Below are 17,220 nucleotides of genomic sequence, written 5' to 3'. Positions count from 1 at the left end.
CTACACCTCTTTATTTGTCACTTTATCCAGCTATCTGATTTTTAACATTCTCTTATAGCACCACATTTCAAAAGCTTCTAATCTTTTCTTCTCAGGTACTCCCGATTGTCTAAGTTTCACTTCCATATAAAGCTACACTCCAAACATATACTTTCAAAAATAAATATACTTTCTGATGTTTAAATTAATTTTTGATGTAATCAATTATATCTCTGACTGAAAGCTCATTTTGCTTGTGCAGATCGGCATTTTATATCACTCCTACTTTGTCTATCTTTAGTAATTCTACTTCCCAAATAACACAATTCTTCTACCTCTGTAATATTTTCTCTTCCTATTTTAATATTCAGTGGTCTATCTACATTATTTCTACTACATTTCATTGCTTTCGTTTTATTCTTGTTTATTTTCATGCAGTAGTTCTTGCATAGGACTTCATCCATATACCGTTCATTGTTTCTTCTAAATCTTTTTTACTTTCAGCTAGAATTACTATATCATCAGTTACATCAGGCAGTTAATTTTATACGGATTTGAATACTAGATTGTGGATACCGGTGTTCTTCGATGGTTGGGTTTCAATTAACCACACATGTCAGGAATGGTCGAAATGAGACTGTACAAGACTACACTTCATTTACACTTATACATATCCTCATTCATCCTCTGAAGTAATATCTGAACAGTAATTCCCGGACAGGAGAAGAAAGAAGGTTAAATAGTTCAACTTCCTCCTTCAGTGGTTTTGTTTTTAGATACTGGTTCAAATATCTTAAGCTTCGTGGAACCTGGACGCTTTAACCACAATAAAGGGATACTCATTTGGCTTTTAAAACTGCTAAATTGCTAATAACTTCATTTAATGTCAGCAATGTTTTATGCTGAATATGAAAAATAAATACATTATTTCTCTACTAACATCTCTGAAAGTTATCAGTGTTGATGTTGTTTTTTAATCTTTTACAATATTTTCTAGGTGTACTGTAATTTTAATTTTTTCCCAGTTTATTTGATTTTATTATAACGTTTTGTATATGGGCAACATGGTATAAATGTCAGCTACATGATAACATTTCTGGATTTTCGTTATTTTGTTTAAATTTTCATTATTATTCATTTCCTTTGACTTAAAAGCTATTCCTCATTCTAATCTGTAGTTAGATCTTGGCTGAGCCATTGTGAATTAGGTATGAATGATGCAATAATACATACTAATTATTTTTAAATGTAAAAATAAAGCTGCTATTGGTAAAAACTAAAAATGTTTCCTTAATTTGTTAATTAATAAAATTAAATAGTTAATTGCTCATGTTTACTAGAGAACGCTTTTATTCTACATATTTTTTCGACCCCATTCCAATAATTAATTTGCTGTAGTAAATTTTTTTGAGGTTTAATCCCTATTGACTCAGCTCTACTATTATTGATAATTATGTAGTTCTTGTTGCAAAATGCAGTTTCAATCAAATTTTTCTGGTTAGTAGTTGTTACTTTAAATCCTTTGTGCCCTAACGTCTCGGCAAAAATCTGCGGTTTCTCACTGACAATTTGGTCTCCTAAACTAACATTATTTATTATCTCTACAAACCACATTAACATATATTATTCATTTTGTCAGTATCTACATATTCACATGTATTCAAGTGGTCTTTTCCTTTTATGGTCCACATTCCAGAATACTCTGGAGAAAGAATTGTATTTGAATTTTTTTAAAATTATTGTTGGTAAAGTACTAGATGGGGGTTCCAAATTCAAAAGTGATCTCTTTTGTTTTTATACCTTTTTTTATAATTTTAATTTTATTTCTAACGGTTAATGATTTATTTTTGCAATCTGTATTCATTATAAAGGAAAACATGGGGATCAAAATATGAAAAAAAACAAAATTAAATTCAACTAAATAAAATACTGTAAGTTATAGTAATTTTTAACACAGGTTAAAAAATGAGAAAATTATCAATGCAAATGAAATTATATTTAAAAGTATAAAGCAAAATATTAAAAACATGTACTCTATGTAGGAGGCATACTTAGGTCTAATTTAATGCACGGTAAATCCACAAATGCAAAGTATATAGCAATAGTAGGCACGGTAAAGATTTGTTTGCTATGGGGAAACAGATTGTATCTTCATATTGACCAGATGTCAGAATGATTGAACACTTCAAAAGCTAATTAATTGCAAGCATGTGATTTGAAATGCTGTACACTTAACTATACTGTATCACACGAATGTTTATCACTGCTTAATATTACCAAAGATTCTGCACAAAAATGTTTATTAAAAAAACAAAATTATCACAAGGATCTGAAACATTTCAAATTATCCTCCTAATTAAATATAAATTAAGACGGATTTTTTAAAGGAATAAGGTTAATTTTTAAATAGCAAGATTTCAAATTAACCAGATATGATTTATGGAGGGAGAGTTTGTTTATTTTTATAAATTAATGTTTTTTGATTATTCATTTTTGATGTGTCTTACTTTTTCTTTTCAGATATTTTCAGTTAGAATAAGAGATAAAGGACCTGACTATAGAGGATTTGTTCAACTACCAGTTATTCAACCAAATGTAATTGATGCTGAGGCTGCTCTTATTACACAAACAACTGCATTATGCTTTGTTGAAACTTGCCAACGTACATTCACTACCAAAATACTTAGATGTCATGTTAGTATTATTTAAACATTTATTATATAAATATTAAGTAATATTACATAATTAATTATTATGGTATAACCAGCCATACCTATTCTCATTAAATAGTAAGCATCCTATATCAGGCCTTTTAAGGAAGGTTATAAAACCATGTGACCATTATGGATGTATAATGAACAATATCATTCTTGTAGACAAACAAGAGCCATTATAAAAATATAAGAACTATCAATGTTACTGTTCATATTTTGAGAATATAAGAGCATTGTTCAGTTCCTCATTAGTGAATGTGTTGAACTTTCTTTACTTTACGGTGAATATTATGAAGTTTCATAGTAATTTCTTGCATCCAACCATCATCTGACTATACCCATAATTTCCACTTGTAAATTACTGTTCATCATTATATGACAAATTTGACTTCTTTAGTGATCCAATGCATTCTGTGGCAATCTCTTTTCCCTCCCCTTTTGAGGACAAATTATTATTTTAAAGAAAAGCCTTTCATCAGTTGCCTGTCACTGCTTCTGCCTCATCTTTACCATATCTGTAATGCATTCTGTCACTTGCATCTTCTATTTAACTTTCTCATCCCTTATCCTGTTCCTCAAAGTAATCCCATAGAGCCTTTTCCATCTCTTGCTGTTCTATTTATATTTACCATGAGCTTTGATATTACCCAAACCTCTGATTTATATAGAACTGCACAGTTATATTCTTAAATATTCCTTTTGTAATATCTTTTCTAACACTTTCAGCTCCATACCCATGCTGTTCAAGTGTGCTAAAGTAGGCTAGTTTGCCATAGCTGTGCTCTCTAGCTTGAGTGTTCATACCTAAAGTCATCGAAAACAATTACCAAATTGTATTCGTGTAGAATATGTTGTAATTTAAAGAACAATGTCTTTTTTTGTTGTTTCTTGTACTCTGAAATAGGTTGAATTTGAAATAGAAACATTAATGGAAAAAGGATGTTTCTATTTATCCTTGTATAGGACGGTGTGGTATTTGTGGAGTTTCATTTTTGTTTTTGGCAATGTTTACATGAATTAACTTACATGTTTCTATTATAGTAAGTGTTCTATTCTTTATCTCTGAAGAAATATATATGTTTTTTCTAGATTTTCAATATCTCATGACAAAAAGATGTCAGAAGATGTGATTATACTCAAAAGCTGTTATAAAAATTTTGCTTAAAATCTAAACCAGGTTTGCAGTTGTTACAATACCATCATCAGTAGTTACTTTGAAAAAAATATAAATTGAAAAAATTAATTATAATAAATAAAATTATTAATTGAAAAATAAACAGTACTTGCAAAAAATTTTAAACAGCATTTGTAATACTTTACTATAATAACAATGATTGTTTTTGCTCCAAGGAATCTCAGTAGAAAGTTTAAATTTAGCTTAAAAATTCCTAAACTATTGAAATATCCAATTCAGACTACCAACCACAACTTAATACACTCTTTATGTAGTTAGTATTGATATTATTTACTTCTAGATACAAGCCGCGTGAATTTATTTTATAAGAAACACTCATTTTATCAAACATGTTTAAAAACAAGAATTAAACAATTTTGAAACTTCATTTATCTGTATCGATGCAAGAACTTCATTGTTGAACAACAATGGAGGACTGTTGTCTAATAGCCGTTTGAAATTTTAAATTTATTAAAAATCCTTTTATGAAAGTTTTCAGACAATAACATTAAAATGGTTGTCCCCTCCCTTAAAGTTTGCTCGTATGAAGGCATGTTTCTTTGAAAATTTCATCTGTCATGTTGAGTTTCATCTGTCCGACATGTATTAGAGGCATGCATTAACTTCTGATGGGCAGTATCAACTATTAATTCTATAAAATTATGTGTCGATAGAATGTCATAAATTTATTTTAAGAGTACATTATTATAATTATAACAGAGTTAGCCAGCTGGTTATGCAAGGAAACATGTAATTTTAAAACTACTACCACATAATGTCTTACTTTAGTGCAGACATGGGTGTTGGTACGTAACTGTCAATCACATTGCCATTGTAAACAGTTAAGTAAATGGTCTGTTTGTGCATGCAGAAAGTATGCTTATTTGTCAATATTGTGCAAATGTCAATCTTGGGTGTGTTTGGTGACTGTATATATGAGTGCTGCTGCTGCTGATAAAATTATTATAAAATTTTGAATTTTTGGAAGCATGAGATGGTGTGTATTATACAGTTTATAATTTTATAATATATCTCTGTAACAGCTTTTTTCTGTATAGAATGCCTTAATTGCATAAGCATCTGCTGTGAAGTAGTCCATTGATTGCCCTTGTTTACAAACTTCACAAATTTTATAGTTTCCATCCGTAGAGAGAATTAAGTGGGATTCTGAGAAAAAATATGAGGTATATTCATTAATCTTAATTGGGTTTTGATACTTGAACTTCTTTTGTAGTTCCAGTAATTATTGGATTTTGAAATATTAAAATCTGTATTATATCTGTATTATTAGTGCAAATTGGTAGTTCTGGTGACCGCCACTCATCTGATAGACTAAATCAAATAAAAGATGTAAAGATTTAGAACATTTGATAATAAGAATGTTGATATATTTATTTATTCAGTTTCATTTTAATTACAGGGCTCCCTCACATAATGCTTGTAATCAGTTCCTGAAATCGTGCATTAAGTTGATTCGTGGTAAGAAAACAATAAACATATGAGAAATAAGAAAAATATATGACTTCTTTGGAAAAAAAAAAAATACTTATAGAAACTAATTATATTATAATTATTTATATACCTGTAATATTTCTTATGTCCCCTAATAAGTGTACATTATTTATGATGTTACTACAGACATAAAAATTTGTAAATTAAAAGTTATCTTTATTACAATTCAGAAGCTTAATGTAGTGTAAAACATAGATTAAAAAGGGAATCTACAGTAAAATTTCTAAATTTTCAAATACAAATATTATGCCAACATTAGAAAATAATAATAGGACTGTATGCTTGATAACTTGTGTATGATAAAAAATAGCAAATTAAATATAGTAATGAACAATTAATTCAGAGATATTATACCTTTAGTATAAGTCATTTAAATTTATTGTACTTAAAAATAGTTTGTGTTCAGATGAATGCTAACGAGGTATAAGTTGTAATTTTATCTACATATGTGGTGTTAATACTGGTAGAATAATTGTATATCAATTTTAAGTGAAATTATACTGAAAGTGAACATAGTTCATATTAAAAAAAAAAAAAAATGTCTGATGAATTTGTGATTACCTTGAAAGAACTTTCAAAAGTGTCAAAAATAATTATCTGTAAATAGTGTTTATTCAGAATTATGCATATATACATATATACATTGCATATATCCAAACGGTGTGGCTATTACGAGACTAATGCTGCTACAGAAGAACTGTGCATATGCCAAATTTGTACAACCAACAGCTGTGTAACGTAAAGCCTTCTCTTTCGATTGTTGCCACTCCAGTTTACAAGGCCGTGGCCTTCATTTGGATATCATCTGTTTTTTTTTTTTTGCTGAAAAAATGGTAAGTATTTTATTAAAGCAAAGAATTGTCATGAAATTTCATATGAAGCTTGGAAAAACCGCTACTGAAACTTATCTTTTAATTAAAAAAGCGTATGGCAAGAATGTTTATCATGTGCATGGGTTTTTGAGTGGTTTAAGCGAGAAGACGTTGAAGATGATGTTCATCTGGGTCGTCCTTCCACGTCAAAAACAGGTAAAGATTTTGAAAAAAATTGGTAATCTCATCCGATCTGACTGTTGTTAACCGTTCTTATCTTTATTCAAGGTCCTTGCTTAATTCCATGAAAAAATAAGAAAAAACTACAGTAATTGTGGAAGAACAAGTCATCGGTTCTTCATTAGGACAACGCACCGGTTCACACTGCATTGTCTGTCAAGTTGTTTCTAGAAAAGTATAACATTCCAGTATTAGACCATCTGCCTTATTCACTTGACCTGGCACTAGGTGACTTTTATTTTTTCCCCAAGGTTAAATCTGCATTAAAAGGAACAAGATTTCAAACCGTTGAAGCTGTGAAAGAAAAAGTGGCATGCGTCATGAAAGAGCTCACAGAAGAAGACTTCCAGCACTGTTTCAAACAATGGAAAATTCTCATGGAGCATTGTTGGGATAGAGGAGGGGTGGGGTGTATATTGAGGCGGATAATAACTAAATATGTATAAATTTAAAATAAAATATTTGACAGCATTATTCTCATTATTTAATAGTTACACCTTGTATATGTATATAAATTGTGCTTGTAATTGCAGAAAGCTGTAGGTGAACATAAACAAATTTAGTAGAAGGAGTATGCAGCAATTGAAATTACAATATAAAAAATTATAAATTCACTTTAAAAAAATAACTAGCCAATTGAAACCTCTGACTCAGAATGCCTACCACAACTTATCACATGGCTCTTAAATAGGATGTGTAAGATAAAAGTTTATCTCAAAAAAGATAGAGTTAGAATAAACCTTAAACCCATTAAACAAATTTTCCCCATCATGAACAAAGATTAAAGATGAGTAATCATTTAATGTTATAAAAAAAGTTTCACAAAAAGATTTTTAATAAATTTAAGATTCTAAAAGGCTGTTACTTGTTTGTCCCCTATAATAATTCACGATGATGTTTCTGCATCATTATTGATAAAATAACTTTTACAACTATCTAAGACTGTCTATACATATGTTTTTTTTTTTAATTATTTTTAGTAAACTAATTCTTAACTTGTCAGGCAATGTTGGACTACAGTCAGTTTCTTTGGTCATGTATATTCAATAAGGTAAATGATCCTTTATTCTGGTTTTATTCTTTCTCAGCTACATATGTCTTAAACTGTTATTATTGTCTTTGCAAATCAATTATATACATTTGCTTTATTAACAGGTTTAATCATATCTTTAGTGTTATTGAGGACGAAGACCAATTTTGTAAATGTAGCCATGACAATGTTAAAGTTCTTATTTTTAAACATATTTTTTACCTCGTTGCTGTTCAAAGGACAATATGCAATTTTTTGTGCATGATTTCTCTAATCCTACATTGTTTGAAGTAAGGTTGTCTTGCTGGGTTTGTTAAACTTTTGTTACTTTTCTATATACAGAAGCCCCTGGATAATCCGAACTAATAAAATAATGTGGCTGTTCAGAGTATAAAAAATTACATTATCAAAGGTTCAACTATCTCTATCCTACTAACTCAAGTTACAGGATAGGGTATCGAGGCGAGTTTTGGAAGTGGAAATAAGTGCTGAAACTCTTTCTTTTAGTATACAAACAACACTCTTGTTACTGTATACATTCTAAAAATGGATTTTATTATTGTTTCTTTAAAAAGTCTGTGATATTTGTCTGTTTCATTGAAGTTAGTGGTTTTTCTTCTGCGTCTTTTCTATTTGAGCCATTAAAAGTAGTTTATACGGTGGAATGGTGATCTCTATTGCCAACTGAATACTAGTGTTAAAACATTTTATTGTGGACACTACTTGTCATCATTGGATTTAACTTGGAAACATTCTTTCACATCTACATTAATCCAGTTTGTAAAATCTTCTTTTGTTATCTTTGATTCAACGTTAACAGTTTTCTACTCACTTCTACCACGCTTTCTATTTATTTACTTAGACCAGTGCCTGCCTACATTTTCATTATTTTTAATCATAGAAGGTAAAATTTTTTTCCATGATACTCGAATTAAAGCCTTGTTAACAGAATCCCAAGCATCAGGAAAAAAAATCACAATAAAAATCATTTCTGTGCAGTAAGCTTCTAATCAAGTGCATTCAGTTAGCTCCATAATCCATCAACTTAAAAGTTACCATCTTATGTTTCATGTAATGAAAAGAATATTTTTTATATATATCTGTCAGGTATACTTTTCTGAATATATCAAAGTGATTTTATCTTCTTTACAAATTATTTTTAAATCCAAAAATGGAACATCTGTTTACTTTTGTGATTGCTATTGATAATTATAATGGCTAATATATTTATCAATATATCAATAGGTAAAGGTAATGGTAATTCACAATGTAGGTAATTCACTGAAGATAAACTTGAAGATTTACTGAAGATAATTCACAAAGTTTAGTAATTTGATTTGCAGAGGTCTGCAAACAAATTATTGATGGTTAACTTTATTAGTTTTTTTTTTTAAGACTCGAAATCTACCGTTTTAATGACATATATCTATCTATATATATATATATATATATATATATATATATGCATGTATCCATATTTGTGTAAATAAAAAAAATATATTTACACTAGCATCCCTGTTACAGCTTTGCTTGTGCTATATGGTTACTTGCACTTCCTGTCAAGGTCAGGTGATATTTAGCTGGTCATGCTTGTTTCACTCACCCTTACCATCTAGCCAGGGGCTCTGTTCCCTGGACCCCTGTGTTCATTAAAGTCATGCTTGTGAAAATAATAATAATAATTAAAAATTAAAGCTTGTTCAATTTATAAAAACAGTCAGTGTATTAAATTCCTTCAGAGTAACAGTTTGGTCAGTACAGGACTCAAAACTGAGTGATCTGAAGAATGTGGGTTTCAAAGTAGTTGAACACCATCTTAAAAATAATTATAGCTGGTTACCTGTCTCTCATACAATATATTTTGCCCAGTTGTTAGTATTGCTCAATAAACATCACTAAAAGGTGACTGTACTTTGTTTCCCAATTTTTTAATGTTTTTTAGTCAAGTAACTTGAGACAGGTGACGCCAGCCACATTGCACATACAGTAACAATAGCAGTGGCTGTGTTAGTTGAGCTGCCGCACCCTGCACCATTGCGCCCCTTAAAAATTGAAATTTAAAAAACCTAAAATGGTTTTTACATATTTATCTGAAGAATATTTGGGAGCTCACATGTAGTGAATATCTTGTTAAATATAGTCAGAAATAGGGAAAATTTACCATCATTCAACATTTTTTTATATTGTAATTTTTTATCGAGAAATTAAAAAAAAAGTAGTAAATTTCATTGTTACTTCATTTTAGCTCTTTAAACTCAGAATTTCAGAAAACTCTTTTTAATGTGTACTTACACAATAAGAAGAATGTATATACAAATTTTCATCAATATTATCTTCATTAGTTTCTGCTGGGCATTGATTATGAATCACTCATGACATGTTGTTTTATATACATAAATATGTATTCATATTTATGTACATAAAAATCAACAGATTTGGTATCTTGTGATAAGCATGAACATATCTCATGCTATTATGAGGGTATAAGTGCCAAAGACAATAACATTTTCCAAATGTTTATTTTTTTTAGGAGTTTTTACTATTATTAGTATACTATCATTTTTATTCTTCTATTTTTAATGGTGTAAATTTGTTTTATTGTCACTTATTTTCAGTGTAATAACTTGCAAAGTAAACAATAGTAAAAAAGAAAATTTGTGCAATTTAAAAATTAGCCATGTGTATCTGAGTTACATTTCTTTTAAGTTTGTAATTTTGAATTGTAACATTGAACTGCATAACTCAAAGGTTATAATATTTAAATTGCCATATTTGAATAAAGTTCCATGTACCATTTTCCTTAATTTTTTTACTTGTGGCTGGTGAAAGTGCTGGAAACTATAACCTTTTGTGTAGCTTTATTTATTTTGGAAGCCTTTATTATTAATACTATAATTTTTATTTTTCTAATTATTAACTTTTTATAATTTTTTATTTATTTTGACATTACTTTCAGTGTTATATATTATGAAGTAGCACATGAATAATTAATGATTGTCTTCATTAACATGCATTCTTTGTTTTCTGCTTTGTTTTAAGGAGAAAGATATTCCAGTTATGTCTTCTTGTCAACATATCCATGCTGCCCTACGATGTTGTACAGGTGCTCAACCATTAGCAATTGTTGATGTAGCTCTTAATTCATTAAATATTTCAAGTCAGATGAAACAGGTTAGTATGTAAAACCTTCACTCTTTGATTGAAATTTTACATTTTAGTTTTTGTATGTAAAATTAATTGATTTCTCCATTTATCTGGATAATTATTCTGGGATCAGTGATTTATAATAGTTTTATAAAATTATAATTTTAATTTTTAAAATGAGAATGTGCATTATGATTTTTTTAAGACCTGATAACTGTTGATATCAAAATAATATTTTGTTATTTATTTTTCATATGAGAAAATAGTAGTTTGATGTACTGGTTCTTAATAATTTTTTTTAAATTCAATAGCTTTTGAGAAGACATTGCACTGTTTTTCTTGGATAATTGTTTCAGTTTTTTTGCACAGAATTAGAATATACTGAAGACAAACATTTTTTGTTAAAATAATTCAGTTTTGAAGTTATATACTGTATATGAAAACATTTATTTAAATGTTGATTTATTTTGATATTTTCATAGTGATAGTAAAGTTGATTAAACTTGTCAGAAGAAAATTTTAGATCAATTATAAGAAAGTTTTTTTAGTTCAAAGTATTCTTGTAATAACATTAAAGAAGGTGATCTATTTTGGCATGTGTATATGCATGGGAGTGCATGCACACACAAAAATAATACACACACAGAACACTAAAACACATCTATGTGGAGGTATGTGTGGATCTGTGTTCTTTTTATGCAAATATCAAGATCAAACTAATTAAAATCTGATGAGAGGTTAGTACCTGTGTACTCCCAACTATTATAGCTCAAAAACTAACAGTACTATTATGTCATATCAAACGGTGTTGCATTTTCAAAAGTTTCCACTAGTTAGCACCACTTTTTGGAGTATGGTCTGTACATTAGTGGCTCACTATTAAAAAAGTGCAATGCTCTTTTGAACACACCTCATAAGTGAAGAAAATATGGATTTAACCCTACAAATTTTTGCCTGAAACAGTTTTTGCTGCTGCTAGTTCTTTTAGACCAGATTATGTGCTTAGGGTGGCAGAGAACATAGACTACCTGATTATAAACTATATGGAAGAGTGAATAGAATAACTGACCTTCAACTTCTGGAACATTCTAAATTCCAGGAGTAAATACCCTTCAGTTTGAATAATTTTTTGAGATAATCCACATTTTGGTTTATTAAAACACGTTAGTTTAAAATGATTCCTAAACATTTTTTGTCCAATTAGATAAATTACCTTTTTATTTTTTGACTGTTTAATCCGAGATAGAGTTGGCAAATTGTGTATTGTATTTTTCAGTTAAGGAGCCTTTAAATTTAAGCATGTCTGTAAGAATAGAAATGTTAAGACTGGTGAATGATAATGTTGTAAAATGTGTAATTTAGGTATATTGTGTGGCTGTAGTCTGTGAGCATAAAAATGAACGAGTAAATTTAAAACAGTGAAAAAATGTGTTAGAATTGATGCAGACTGTAGAAAGTAGTTAAATTTAAAGTGATGAGGCAGGGAACTCTACAGGATCTTTACAAATAAAACAAATAGGAAATGCAAAACAACAAAGAAAAATTGGTTAATGCAGAGATTCAGTGAGTTAGAGAAAAAGGTAGTATAATTACTGCAAAGCAGAAACAGCATGTAGAAAGTAAGAGAAAGCTTTAAAGAATTAAAGCATACATATATTAGTATCCAAAATGGAGGTGGAAAACCAATTATCAGGAGACAAGAAATAGCTATCAGGTAACCAGAACATATAAAGGAGCTATAAGAGGGGAAATATTATCAGATGAGTGTTTCTGGAAAATCAAATTGAGTGAAGACATAGGATATAGTAATTATGTAGAAGTTAAAGGTTAACATAGAAAAGTAAGGAATGAGAAAATGTAATCAAACCATTCAAATTCAATTGGCTGACTGCAAAAAAAATAATAAATGACCAAAAAATAGCTTTTAAATTAGATTTTTTGACATAAACAATTGGTTTGAATTTAAAAGTTTTGACATTTTCTAAGCAAGTGATCCCAGTAATAAGAGGGGTTATGTTATATGATAATTTCTATTTGAAAGGAACTGTTTTGTTGTATGTTTTACTTATAAATAAACAATAAATCAAATTAATCATTAAACAATTTTTTGTCACAGTGGTTGCAAATAGTATATTGTGAAAAATGTATTAAAATCAAAATTATGAGAATAGGAGTACTTGTTAGTAGTATCCCTAAAATTATGATTGATTTATTAAACCAGGTTACATGGTAACAATACAACATGTAGTAAATACATATTGCAGTCTGCAGAGATAATTTGAGCATCTCACATTCTGGTACAAAAAAAATTCATTCAAACTAACTTATGTTGCTAAAAATAAAGATACATAATACTAATAAATAAATAACAAGCAGGTTTACTTTTATTCATGTGCACATCCTAAGTACATTGCTAATTCCCAATTTCAGTTTTTCTTTGTAGTATTCAGAATTTTCAGTTTGTTCAATAGCTTGTTGAAAGAGTATATTCCACTATAGTAGTGAATTTTCTTTCCATTTTTTTTTTGCACTATAGGTAATGGAATTATCTTATTTCTAATATTAGTTGTGCTATTTGTATGTATGTATTAATTTGAGATCTTTGTAGTAGTGTGCTGTAACTTCTAAAATATACTTTTCTCTAATATCTCACAGTTTTTCACAATTTCTACTATTTTTTTTCATATATTTTCATTATTTTATCTGAATGTTTTGAATTAAGATAAGAGTAGTTTTGTTCGCAGATCCCCAAACAATTATTCCATTCATTACAATACTGTAATATAATCCATATAAAACCCCTTTGAAATTTTTAGGGGTAAGCAAACAACTCAACTTTGAAAAAATATATTTATATTAGTTACTAGTGCTATTGACAACTGGACTAATTTGATAATCCCATCTTATGTTGCAGTCAATAAGTAGATTAAGATATTTTGTTTTTCAACTCTTTGGCTTATTTGATTATCTATTTGTATATCAAAATAATGAGGTAAATTATTAATGTAAAGCCCAAAAGTAATGAGTACCATTTTGCCTTTGTTTAATGTTAAATTGTTATTAATTAACCATGCATCAATTAAATTTAATAAAGTTTTCATTTGTACTAATGCTTCATTCCAGTTTTCTTTGGCACATAATAGTACTGCATCATCAGCAAAAGGTTGATTATGCTGCCAGCTAAGCATAAGTCAAATATATCTTATCACAGACATAAAAAAGTCTCAGATTCCTACTGATTGTTTCTCTAGTAATATTCAAATGCTGTCTAGCAGGTTTTTCAGACACTTATCCTTTTCAACATTAACTGTATCTCATGCTTTTTTTAATCATTCAAAATTTTTCTTATCTCCTGATAAAAGTTTATTGGTTGATTGGTGGAATATGATTCAAATATCACTGTATTTCTTTCTTGAAAGAGAGATTCAAGTTTTGCTTCAATCTTTATCAAAGAATAAAAACATACTATTCAACATTATAAAGATCTGTGCCAATTTAAATGAAAGCTTTGTGGGAGAGGAATACCCACTCTATCATCATTACCTTATAAATTTTAGAACAGCTTCCTCAGTCTGACTTGTGTAAGCAATCACCTTTACTTAACCCATGTTACCGTCATCTATATTAAGCTGAAACCATTTTGACACTATGGATTCTTACAAAACGGCAACTACTTTACGTTCTTAGAAAGAATAATATAGTATTTCCAAACTGGTTCAAGGAGATTGTGATCAGCTCTTAAATATGCTGGGAAAGGTGTATGGAAAAGAAAAACTTAAATCTGGAAATAATAGATGTATTTTTTATACATTTAAAAATGTATGTTGTTTATTGTTCCTTTAAAAATGAAAGTTACATACAGACAGATTGATGTTACATTTGAATTACAGTTTATAAGTAAAAAAAAGAAAATATTTAATCTCAGTCCATTTTTTCTTCAGGAACAGCTGCATGTTTCAGGTACATCAGTAGATCACCATATACTTTTGTGGGAACAAATGGACGAATAGACTTTAATGATTGGTGATCAACTGTTTAGGAGGATAGCACAGAATCTTTCATACTGGAGTGTTTAAACAAGTGCTTGTCTGCTTTCTACAAGTTATTTCTCACCACCATCAACATGTAGAATCTGTGTTTACTTTTGTACATATGTAAGCATGTAATATTTTTCATTGTGCATACTTGTTCTTCACCAAAAGGACAGATCTTATCCATTTTAGTAGTGAACTGAAGTATAGAAGGCCATGTTGTACCTTCAACAATGCTGTAATGACTGGCATAATGAATGCAAGCAGTAAAAAGAGACAGAGCATATCTGGGTATTTTTCCATAACATTCATGGTTTTGATACTTATCATGTTCTTCAGGCACTTGGAAAATACAAGAATGAAAAAATGTTCAGATACAGTGTATCACAAATACATCTGAGTGATTTAGTCATTTTCAATCCATTCTTTGTTTTTGTGGCTGTTGAACTATATAGTTTTTATCATCATTTTCTGAAAAATGTGTTGACAGTCTTGCTAAAAACTACCGATAAGGACAAAGTATAATGATTGCAATAACGTGTATGGGACTGGCCATGGTTGAGCATTTGTCCTATGGTGGTTTTCAGCTTTTAAATGAAAAGAAAATTAATATTTTGTACATTGTCTCAATTGTTGATGGTGAAGATAAAAGTTATATTTTGGAGTAGACCTACAGTACCCTGACCATGTACATGATCTACAAAAAGACTTCTGTCATCTAAATAGAACCTACCTACCAATGACATCCCATACTAAAACCAGAAAAGCAGTGTCCAGTAAATAAACTGTTGATGACACTTCATGACAAGGAACTGTCATGTATTACTCTCTTTAACCTAAAAATACACTCATGACTTGGAATGATTGTAACCAAGATTCATAGAGCTATTGAATAACTCTATGGAAGTTGTGACTGATAAAGAAAAACTGAATAAGGTGATAGCTAAGATGAGTGTAAAATCTTGATTCATGTACAGCACTAATGTAGGGGTTAGTTTGAAAAAAACAAAAATATTTCTTAATTGACAATTCAATAAATGCTTCCTGTATATGGCTTTTCAATTTAAATTCAATATTAAGCTCCAGATGTCATTGCTGCTTGGGCTGACTTACCAAAATATTTATCTTTACACCTCATTTTAAATTGAACAAAAATTTGATGATTTCATAAACTATACATTTCTACCAGAATTGTCTGTTTAACACACCATTCTCTTGGCTTACTGAGTGACTAGGTTTGAGACCTACCTAGACCAGTTACTTTTTTATATTAAATATTATTTATCTAAACTCTTGCATCAGCCTGTGTCATTGCAACATGATGGCTTCTAGCAGAAGACTGAAATAGTAAGTCCAGTTCTAGCAACCTTTGATATATTCATAAAATTAAAATAAATTTATTTTTTTGACTTTAGTCATTTGACTGGTTTAATGCAACTCCAAGATTCCCTATCTAGTGCCAGTCATTTCATTTCGGTATATTCCCTACATCCTACATCCCTAACAATTTGTTTTACATATTCCAAATGTTACCTGCCTGCAGTTTTTCCATTCTACCTGCCCCTCCAATATCAAAGTGACTATTCTAGGATGCCTTAATATGTGGTCTACAATTCTCTCTTCTTTTAACTGTATTTTTCCAAATGCTTCTTTTTTTATCAATTTACTGCAACACTTTTTAAATGTAACCTTATCCACCCATTTGATTTTTAACATTCTCCTATAGCATTACATTTCAAAAGCTTGTAATCTTTTCTTTTTAGATACTCCTGTTGTCCAAGTTTCACTTCCGTATAAAGCTATGCTCCAAACATATACTTTTAAACATGATTTCCTGATGTTTAAATTAATTTTTAATGTAAACAAATCATATTTCTGACTGAAGGCTCATTTTGCCTATGCTATTTGGCATTTTATATTGCTCCTGCTTCATCCATCTTTAGCAATTATACTTCCCAAAAAAATTTAAAAATTCTTCTACCTCCTTAATCTTTTCTCTTTCTATTTTTATATTCAGTGGTCAATCTACATTATTTCTACTATATTTCATTAGTTTTGTTTTGTTCTTGTTTATTTCATGTAGTAGTTCTTGCATAGGACTTCATCTATGCCATTCATTGTTTCTTTTAAATCTTTTTTACTCTCAGCTAGAATTATTATATCATCAGCACATTGTAGCATCTTTATCTTTTCACCTTGTACTGTTACTGTGGATCTAAATTGTTCTTTAACATAATTAACTACTAGTTCTATGTAAAGATTAAAAAGTAATGAGGATAGGAAACATCCTTGTCATAGTTCCTCTTTTATTACAGCTTCTTTTTTATATTCCTTAATTATTGCTGTTGCTGTTTGGTTCCTGTAAATGTTAGCAATTGTTCTTCTATCTGTATACTTGAACCCTAATTTTTTTTAGAATGCTGAACATTTTATTCCTGGTTATGTTATCAAATGCCTTTCTAGGTCTATAAATGCCAAGTATGTTGGTTTGTTTTTCTTTAATCTACCTTCTACTATTAATCTGAGTACTAAAATTGCTTCCCTTGTCCCTATATTTTTTCTAAAACCAAATTGGTCTTCTAAC

At 29.3% G+C, this 17,220-nt stretch overlaps 1 protein-coding gene across 2 annotated transcripts in view; it reads left to right on the top strand.

Moving 5' to 3' along the window:
• The window catches only part of LOC142325464 (uncharacterized protein C2orf42), a 79,394-nt gene that overhangs the window by 10,322 nt on the left and 51,852 nt on the right, over positions 1–17,220 (top strand). For both annotated transcript variants that reach the window (XM_075367273.1, XM_075367263.1), the window contains exons 3-4: positions 2,500–2,673; positions 10,501–10,632. In XM_075367273.1, the coding sequence (XP_075223388.1) occupies positions 2,500–2,673; positions 10,501–10,632 (306 nt within the window). The remainder of the gene's footprint in view (positions 1–2,499; positions 2,674–10,500; positions 10,633–17,220) is intronic.

This window comes from Lycorma delicatula, chromosome 1 (assembly GCF_047948215.1).
Source record: "Lycorma delicatula isolate Av1 chromosome 1, ASM4794821v1, whole genome shotgun sequence".
NCBI lineage: Eukaryota > Metazoa > Arthropoda > Insecta > Hemiptera > Fulgoridae > Lycorma > Lycorma delicatula.
This window is presented reverse-complemented; position numbering and strand designations above follow the sequence as displayed.